Below are 9,669 nucleotides of genomic sequence, written 5' to 3' on the forward strand. Positions count from 1 at the left end.
AAAATTAATTTAAAATATTAATATAATTTAACTGTCATCGTATAAAATAAGAAAGAATGAGAAAAGAACCAAATAAGGAGGCAAACAATCTTCCTCCCAAAACCATATATCCTCACCTCTCTCTCGATCCTCAGCCACAGGTAGAGAGAGAGAGAGAGAGAGAGAGAGCCCATCACTGGCTTGGCGTGGCTTCTGCTTCCTTCTGCATGCCCATCTGCGGAAGAGGATCACTTAGGATGAGGATCCTCCTCATCACGAAATTCAGATAATTTAATTTTAATCCAACGACTCTAAACAAGAGATTTCTTAAAAAATTATAATAATTGTAATCGTTGGATTAAAATTAAACGATTCGGATTTCATGATTAGGAAGATCCCCATCCTATGCTCCAGAGAGGATCCTCTTCCCCCATCTGCATGCACCTGTGCTTTCACATTTCAGAAAATTTATGCATCCTTCTGTCAACCTCATTGAAAAACTAATAAAAATAGTTTTAACATTTTAAATTTTAATGATAAGAATAAAATAAAAAATAATATATATAGTATTAAGATTAATTTTTAAACGTAAAAATATAAATTTTTGTTAAAATAAACAATATAAAAAATTTTCGTTAAAATTTTCTTATAAATATAGATCTTCCATGGTTGGACCCATGTCCCCTCCTACTTTTATTATCCCCTTGGTTATACAAACTACCTATCATTTCGATCATCATCAATCACTGCAAGAACAGTGACTATAACAGCAAGTCGAACCATGGTAGATTCAACATTCTCCTCCATCCATTTCTTCAGGCCATGGCTCATGGAGTCTTTGCAGTAACCATGTTGATTGTGAAAAAGGATTTTCCATCCTCCTAATCTCTTTATTTTTATACCTCATCATATTTGAACGATAACGGTTAAACTACATCAATATTTGATATTGATTTTTTTTTATAAAGATAATAAGACAAAAAATAATGTATGAGAAGAGGGAATGAAAGGAGATGAAAATAGAAAGGTAGAGAATCCTCCTCTGATGATTGTAGCCTCTAGTTTAGATCTACGGCTGTTACTATTCATAATGGACCCCATCCCATACATTTCTCAGCCCCTTCTATTTATGCGATCACGATTAAATCATGTCAACATTTTATATTCCCATTGTTTTTTGTCTCATTATTTTTATAAAAAAATTAATATAAAATATTAACGTGGCTTAATCGTGACAACATAAATAAAAAAAGATAAAAAGGGTATAAGATGGGAGAGAGCAGACAATTCTTTTAAAATAGATACTATGGTTAGGAGATGGATTGCAGATGAAAAAGGGGGATATGATGTATATGTTCGGACATAGAAGAGTGCGACGATGCATATAAGTGAAGTGGGCGTGTGAGTTATTGGAGAATTACGACTTTTACTTTTTCACACCACCTCTAAAAGAAAAAAAAATACAGATGTTCCCCACTAATGGAAACTATTAAATTTTAAAAATATATTAGGGATGCATTTTTTTCACCTCTACACTATCTTAGTTTTAATTAATTTTTTACAAATACGATCTTTATAGAATGATTTAATATGAATGATGTTGATTATAAAGACGATATTTTATGTATAGACAACGAACAATTTTAAATAAGAACTCTAACTCATTCTTTAAGTAATCAAATATTATTCTTCTTATTTAATCTAAAAGATAAAAATAAAACACAAAAACGATAAAGATAACAAAGCATCTTGAGAAGGAACGCCTCCTCGTTCGATGCTCATTTGTAATTTTTTTTTGTTAATGTAATAATGGTAGAAATTTCTCTTTAAACGGGATGTAGGCTACATAAAGCCGAACCAACATATATCTTTGTCTCTCTTGGTTCTGTTTTTTTTTTTTTTTTTTTTTGACAAATAATAAGATAATTTACACTAAATTCATTTAATTACAAAGAGCGAGAATGAACACAAAATCTCAAGTACAAAAACAAATGTTCTTAACCGATTGAGTTATAAACCATTTGTAAAGCTCTTATTATTTTGAATTTCTAGTTTTTGTCATTTCTCTTTGCCTCGCTTGATATTGACCTCATATGCGTCTAGTATTCTTTTTCAACTTACAAGAAGAGCAAGAACTACGATTTCACTTAATTTTCATGCAAACTTTTCAAGGTGCGGTTTTTTATCATGTTATTCGTTGATGCTCAAATTTAGTTCAATTACCAAGATTTAAGAGAAAGGACAGACGGAGTAGAAGGGGAGGAGGAGCCACTGTTGCTGGTGCAAGAAGAGGGGAGAGGAGAGGAGGTTAATGTGTGCGGCAGCTCTCTCACAAAGGGCGAGCCCTGTGCGTGAAGAGAGTCGAGAAAGTTCCCTACACTTTTTGGAATGCAACTATGTGTCGTACGGTTGTAAGTCCTTCCCCTGGGCATAGAACCAAAATCCCGGCCCGGCGGCCCCTCCTATTTGTGAGAGAGTTTCCGGTAGCCCTGAGAAGAGGGAGGGAGACTTGCGTGTCTTCATTTTAGACCAAAAAATTGGAAGCTCAGTGTCTTGAGAGCATTGCCATTGTCAGATTCCTGCTATTTCTGGTGTTTTTTTGGGTTTTTATGCGAGTACAAGATACAACTATTCGATTTCTTAAACGTGAGACACGTCTTAGATTTTGAGTATGAAATTGATTTTTAGAACCGATTGTTGTAGACATCAAAATTTCGGTGAAATGAATGTTGATCAATAATTAAAATTTCAACGTTCACGTGTCACATAAATTTTACATGTAGCGTGTGATTCAACAAAAAATCGAAATAAATTGGAAAAGTCATCAAATATGACACGTGTCAATACCTGGCAGAAACGATTTATTTCATCTGATTATTTAAATCCAAAAATCAAGTTTTGGAATTCTATAAATATGAGGCCAAAGGCATTCATTTGGAGGGGGAAGAAAAGAAGGAGGAAGAAGGGAAAAAAAGAAGGAAGGAGAAGGAGAAAGGAAAAGAAGAAAAGAAGGAAGGAAGAAAGAAAGAAGCCTTGAAACTCTAAAGCTCTCAAGCAAATCCCGAAGGATCAAGAAAGCAATCTTCGTTCTTCGTCAAATCCACCTTCAAGATCAAGCCCCGACGGCCCTTGAAGAACTTCCACCAACTCAAGATCAAGCCCCGACGGCCCTTGAGGAAAGTGTTCATCATCCACACATCCGTTCATCCTTCAAGATTAAGCCCAGAAGCCCTTGAAGATCCGTTCATCCTAAGATCAAGCCCCAACGGCCCCTTTGGATCAACAAATCCACACATCCGTTCATCGTTCATCATCCATCAACCTTCAAGATCAAGCCCCGACGCCCTTGAAGAACTTCCACCAACTCAAGATCAAGCCCCGACGGCCCTTGAAGAAAGTGTTCATCGCTCATCATCCGTTCATCCTAAGATCAAGCCCCAACGGCCCCTTTGGATCAACAACCTCAACAAATCCACACATCCGTTCATCCTTCAAGATTAAGCCCAGAAGCCCTTGAAGATCCGTTCATCCTAAGATCAAGCCCCAACGGCCCCTTTGGATCAACAACCTCAACAAATCCACACATCCGTTCATCCTTCAAGATTAAGCCCAAAAGCCCTTGAAGATCCGTTCATCCATCAACCTTCAAGATTAAGCCCAGAAGCCCTTGAAGATCCGTTCATCCTAAGATCAAGCCCCAACGGCCCCTTTGGATCAACAACCTCAACAAATCCACACATCCGTTCATCCTTCAAGATTAAGCCCAAAAGCCCTTGAAGATCCGTTCATCCATCAACCTTCAAGATCAAGCCCAACGCCCCTTGAAGATCCATTCATCAGCTGTGCATCCTTAGATCAAGCCCCGACGGCCCTTTGGATCAACAACTCATCCACAAACCCACACCCTACGAAGATAGAACCAGAGGACCAAATTACAAAGAGATTGTAACCCCAAAATCATTAATACAAAATATTATTTTGTACACGTATTCTTGTCTCTCGCCTGTTTCAGGAATTTCTCGTGTTTACAAATTTGGCACGCCCGGTGGGATTTATCTCTACCTCTCATCTCTATCCTCAAATCATCAAAAAAACGCAAATGGCATCAAGAAAGGATCAAGCTGTTCCTGCAGTCAAAGCGAAGAACAAGAACATTATCGCCGCAACTGGTGATATTTTGGGCATCACAACCCGAAGTGAAGCAAGAGCTCTTTTTGCCGCGGCTTCCGCCCCTGCATTAACTCTGTCAAAGGAACAAGAGCACCTGAGGCACGATCCTGTGATCACCCTAGCCTCGCTAAGGGCATCAAGAGGGGAAAGCCTGAGGAAATACTCAGAGTCCCTACCCTCCGGCGCTGATTCGAGCGGCAGTACAACCATGCAAGTCATGACCACTGGAGCAACTTCAATCGAGGAGCAACTAGCTCAGATGAATGAAGCAATCACAAAGCTCACACGGACTGCAGAGGAGAAAAACTTGCAAACCGCCGGACTCATCAACCGTCTGGAGGCACAGCATGGCGTCAAAATGAAACCAAGCTCTCTTCCAACTAAGAAGACCGAAGAAGGCTTTAACCCAAATGCCTACGAACCCATGTCAAAGGCTAGGCATGACTTTGCTTCCTCTTCAAATCTTGGAAAGAAGGTTTCAAACACCGTCGATGACAAAGAACTTAACCTCACCAAAACTCAAAAGAAGTTGAAGGAGCATGGTTACGGAGTTGACAACAACAAAGCCGGACTTGGCTTCACACCAAATGCACCCGTGAAGATTTCAAGCAAAGTGAAGAAAGCTAGCGCTCAACACATCAGCGTGAGCATTGAACAAGACCAAAAGGAGCCTAAACCCGTCCCTCGGCCGTCGGTCTTCGATAGGATGAGCCATTCAAGCTCCAGAATTTCAGCGCTTAATCGCATTGGTAGTCAAGGCCGAACCTCTGTCTTCAAGAGGCTTAGCATGCCAACATCCCAAAGCTCTGTTTTTGAAAGGTTGTTAAAGCCTAAGAAACAAAGCAACACAGCTATCTCTCCTCTGCGACCATCAGCTTCGGAAAGATTTGAAGATAATGAGAAGCCTTTTGGAAAGAGGAAGACAACACCAAAGGAAGAAAAGTTCGATGGGTTAGCAGAAAAAGGCGACGTTCAAAGCTTGATTCCTTCAAGGATGAAGCGCCAAGCAATCCTAGAGGTCGACACAAAAGGACCACTGAAGGTAAGGAGGCGCATCGTCGTCCACACTGGCAAATCTTCATGCCAACAAACCCAAGAGGACGGCACTGAAGATGAAATCCCTAAGAAAGATGTCACTTCTGGCTCTTTCGACTCAAAGTCTTCACCTCGACTGTTGGGGGCATGCTCCAAGTCAAGTGAAATTGAAGGATGGACTCATGTCGCTTCGAAGAAACTGCACGAGAAACATATGTCTTCTCCACAAGTGCACCAATCAGAAAGGGGGGAAAGCAGCTTTCGCCAACCTCCAAAGCAATGTGAAAATGTTGAAGATAAGAAAATTTCAACACAAAGATCGTTCATGCGGGATCTTTTCTTCCTCGAAGACTTATTCAATTTCTCGATCAAGACTCCTTGCTATGAAGATTGTGAGGAATGTCTTTCGAAGATCGCTGCGAAGAAATTGGACAAGCAGCAACCATCTTGTCCACAAGTTTATCAATCGAAAAGGGGGCAAAACAGCTCTTGTCAACCTCCAGAACAATGTGAAAGTGTTGGAGATAATGAAATTTCGACACAAAGATCGTCCATCCCCATCACAATGTGCGACCTCTTCCCAGAAGACTTCTTCAATTACTCGGTCAAGGCTCCTTCCTATGAAGATTGCGAGGAACGCCTCTCCCAGATCGCTTGACAAATCCACAACAACAACCAAAGCTCCTCGTTCGCACGAGCCTAAAAGGCGACAACCAAAGCTCCTTGTCCGCACGAGCATAAAAGGCGACAACAAACGCTCCTTGCCTGCACGAGCTAAAAATGCAAACGGCACCAAGACGCTCCTGGCCCGCAAGAGCATAAACTGTGTACGGCAAAATCATCACCAAAATCATCATCAAAATCATCACCAAAATCATCATCAAAATCATCACCAAAATCATCACTCATTTGAACTACGTTATGACTTGATCTCTTCTTTGGAAGAGTACGTAGGCAACTTGAAACTTCAAAACTTCAAGTACAGTCACATCAAAATAAATAAATAAATGTTTCATTAAAGAAAGTCAATTTTATTACAAAAGAAAAAAAAAATACATATGTTATAATGTATTATCAAAAAAAAAAAGAAAAAAAAATACATATGTTATAATGTATTATCAAAAAAATAAAAAAATAAAAAATAAAAAAAATTAAAAAAAAAATTAAAAAAATAAAAATAAAAAAATTATAATGTATTACAAATAATAATAATGGCGGTGGGCTGGATTGTTGAAGATAAAGCCCAAAACCATGATTGGGCTGGATTGTTGAGGATAAAAGCCCAAACCGTGGGCTGGATTGTTGAAGATAAAGCCCAAAACCGTGAGCCTATTAGCATCAGTCCAATGGCGTCCTTCTTCTTCCTCGCACCCAGACCCACCAGAATCCGAGCCAAAATCTCTATCTTCGCTCCCTTAAGGCCAGAACTTTCCAGCACTCCTCTCCTCTTTCTTTTTCCAAATCCAAACCTCCCTCTAGCCTTAAACCCCTTGAATGGAATCCATTATAATCAGCTTCTCAGCCATTCTCTCTTGGATTCCACCACGTCCCCACGATCATGAGATATCGATTTCGAGAACACTCCGCCATGGGAGGTCGACCCAGCCAATCCTCAGACCCAAAATTACAAGGCCAAGTTCATGTGCAGCTACGGTGGAAAGATCCTCCCTCGCCCGCACGACAACCAGCTCTGCTACGTCGGCGGCGAGACCAAGATTTTCGCTGTCGATAGCAACATCAAGTTGCGCCGCCGCCTGAGTTTGTCAGATCAGGCCACGGGTTATCGGATCGGATCCAGTGGTGACTTCGGTAGAGTTCCAGAGGCAATTGCAGAGGCTACAAACTGACAAACGCGTCAACAACCACCCCGACTGGTACGCCGTTCCCCTGTCCGATCGCCGATCCCAGCTCCCCAGCATGTTTATGGACCCTACCGCATCCCAGCTCTCTCTCCTCACTTTCTCTCTCTAGAGTTTGGAATCTGGCCGAGTTATCAAATTAATTGCAATTACAAATGAATGCAAGGCGACAATAAGAGAGAGAAACAGAAACAGAAACTGTCTCTTCTTCTCCTTCCATGCGTTTCTTCAGGCACCAAAAAAAAAAAAAAAAAAAAAAAAAAAAAAAATGCAATCGGGAGGCTTCAATGGCGGAGGAGGCGGCGGCGTCCCTGATTTCTACACCAACGGGCGATCCATCTCCATCAATCAGTCGCACACAGAAACCAAGACAAAAAGAAATCCAGGAAAACAGAGCATCTCTCTCTGTGTCTCTCTCGCCTTCCTCTGACAGACGAGACGATGCAGCTGCAGCAACGGTCTACAATTCTCGACGTCCCATTCATCTGAGACGAATAATCAGAGCAACAGCAACCCCTGATCTCAATTTTTCTTCCTTCCTCCGCAAATGGCCAGGAAAGGTTTCGTCTCCGGGGAGGGAACTGTGACCGACGCCGATGCGTCCACGGCGGCGGAGAAGGCGAAGGCCGTGGAGATAAAGAAGCAGCTGGAGAGGCTGGTGAAGGCCATTGTCGACGAAGATGACTACAGGGTCGAGCAGGAAGCCCAAAATGAGTACTCAGTTAGAAGCTACCCTTCGTGAGCGTCTCTACGAGTGCCTCGCCGGAAAACTCATCATTCTCCCGACCTTGATCTGAAACGCACCGGATTCCACCAAAAAAAAAAATTGAACAAGTTGAAGAGTGAGTCGGAAGCAAAAAAGGCAGAGACTTTACAGATCCGATTAAAAAAAAAAAAAAAAAAAAAAAATTCGAAGCTTTATATATACAAAGCTTTTTTGCAAATCTATCAAATTTTTTTCACATTTTTTCTCTGATCTGAAAAGCAGAGAGAAATGGTAGTGAAAGTTCCTTCGACCTGCTTGCACTGGTCGCAGCCGATCATTTGCCTCTCGTAAAAAACCCAGACAGAATTGAAGATTGGGCAGATGCTGAGCTTCAGAAAATAATAGAGGAAGATCAGGACCTCGACGCCGCTCCACGTCGTGAACTTCTCCGAGATCGTCGCGATACTCGCGTTCGTCGCCTCCTTCATCTACTTGCTTGGATTCTTCGGGATCTATTTCGTGCAGTCGCTCATTCTCCACTCCCTGCGATTTCACCGCCCAGCCGTTGACGGAGGAAGATGGGGAGGCTGTCAGTTGGATCGGCCAAGGTGGGAAGAACTGGCATTGATGATCTGTTGTCATCTACAGACGGCGGAAAGCACGATTACGACTGGCTAACTCTCTGGAAGCTCTGGAAGACGCTAAGTCCAGCAATCGAAGGGTGGTGCTCGCCCTTTATGACGCCCTGAGCTCCCGCGACGTCGACACGGTGCTCCAGATCGTCGCCCCGACCTCGAGTGGTGGTTCCATGGTCCGCCGACCCCCCAGTCTCTCTTACCTTCTTCCAATATCTCCACTCTTGAGCAGCTCAAGACCTCTGCCGCTGATAGATACACAAAGGAAAGAAGCAGTATTGTGGTCATCGGACTTAGTATTCACACAACACCCGTTGAAATGCGTGAAAAAAAAAAAAAAAAAAAAAAAAAAAAAAAAAAAAAACTTGCCATTCCAGAAGCAGAATGGCCTCGAGCCATAGAGGAGCTGTGTGGTTTAAATCACATAGAAGAAGCAGCTGTTCTTAGTACTTGCAACCGAATGGAGATATATGTTGTAGCTCTCTCTCATCATCGTGGTGTCAAAGAAGTTACCGAGTGGATGTCAAAGTCAAGTGGAGTCCCTGTTTCTGAGCTATGCCAACACCGGTTTTTACTCTATAATAAAGATGCCACTCAGCACCTCTTTGAAGTATCAGCAGGTCTTGACTCTCTTGTCCTCGGAGAAGGTCAAATTCTTGCCCAGGTGAAACAAGTTGTTAAAGTCGGCCAAGGAGTTGTTGGCTTTGGTAGAAACATCAGTAGGCTGTTCAAGCACGCAATCACTGTGGGAAAGCGGGTTAGAACTGAAACAAACATTGCTGCTGGGGCAGTTTCTGTAAGCTCTGCTTCTGTTGAACTTGCCTTGATGAAGCTTCCTGCACCTCCGCCATGGCTGCTGCCTTTGAATGTGATCAACAAAATCAAAGTTTGTTAACTCACACCCAAAGATCTCATCCGTCTGCTTGCCTCTGCTGCTGCCTTTGAATGTGATCAACAAAATCAAAGTTTGTCAACTCACACCCAAAGATCTCCTCCGTCTTCTCTCGGACACGGCCTGGGTTTTCACCCACGAACTCAGCCTTGCAGATGGCCTTATAAAGAAAAAAAAAAAAAAAAAAAAAAAAAAAAAAAAAAAGTAGCAATGATTATGCCGGGAAGCATATTTCAAAAGAATAATAAATAAAAGCCGCAATGATGATGCTGGAAGCATCTTTTAAAAGAATAATAAAAAAAAAATTAAAAAGAAAAAATGATGGTGCTTCTGGAGTCATGTGCAAAAAGAAAAAAAAAAAATATATATATATAATAAAAAGAAAGAAAAAAC

At 41.5% G+C, this 9,669-nt stretch overlaps 1 protein-coding gene across 1 annotated transcript; it reads right to left on the bottom strand.

Annotated features, from left to right (window-relative positions):
• Positions 1 to 7,274: 7,274 nt before the first annotated feature.
• Positions 7,275 to 8,732, bottom strand: LOC125474450. Its single transcript, XM_048578230.1, has 2 exons — positions 8,061 to 8,732; positions 7,275 to 7,836 (listed from the first exon to the last, which is right to left on the bottom strand). The coding sequence occupies exons 1-2, from the start codon at positions 8,389 to 8,391 to the stop codon at positions 7,766 to 7,768; spliced, it is 402 nt and encodes a 133-aa protein (XP_048434187.1). The 5' UTR covers positions 8,392 to 8,732; the 3' UTR covers positions 7,275 to 7,765.
• Positions 8,733 to 9,669: the final 937 nt, after the last annotated feature.

This window comes from the organism of the source record quoted next, unplaced genomic scaffold (assembly GCF_019419815.1).
Source record: "Pyrus x bretschneideri cultivar Hongxiangsu unplaced genomic scaffold, Pyrus_bretschneideri_v1 Contig12, whole genome shotgun sequence".
NCBI classification, from domain to species: Eukaryota; Viridiplantae; Streptophyta; class Magnoliopsida; order Rosales; family Rosaceae; genus Pyrus; species Pyrus x bretschneideri.

Excerpts from the sequence above, each read along its gene's own strand:
- LOC125474450 (XM_048578230.1), bottom strand. The coding sequence starts at position 8,391 with ATGACAACAGATCATCAATGCCAGTTCTTCCCACCTTGGCCGATCCAA. Across the intron at positions 7,837-8,060 it reads GCTGCGACCAGTGCAAGCAG|ATCAAGGTCGGGAGAATGAT; the intron begins GTCGAAGGAACT and ends GGTGCGTTTCAG.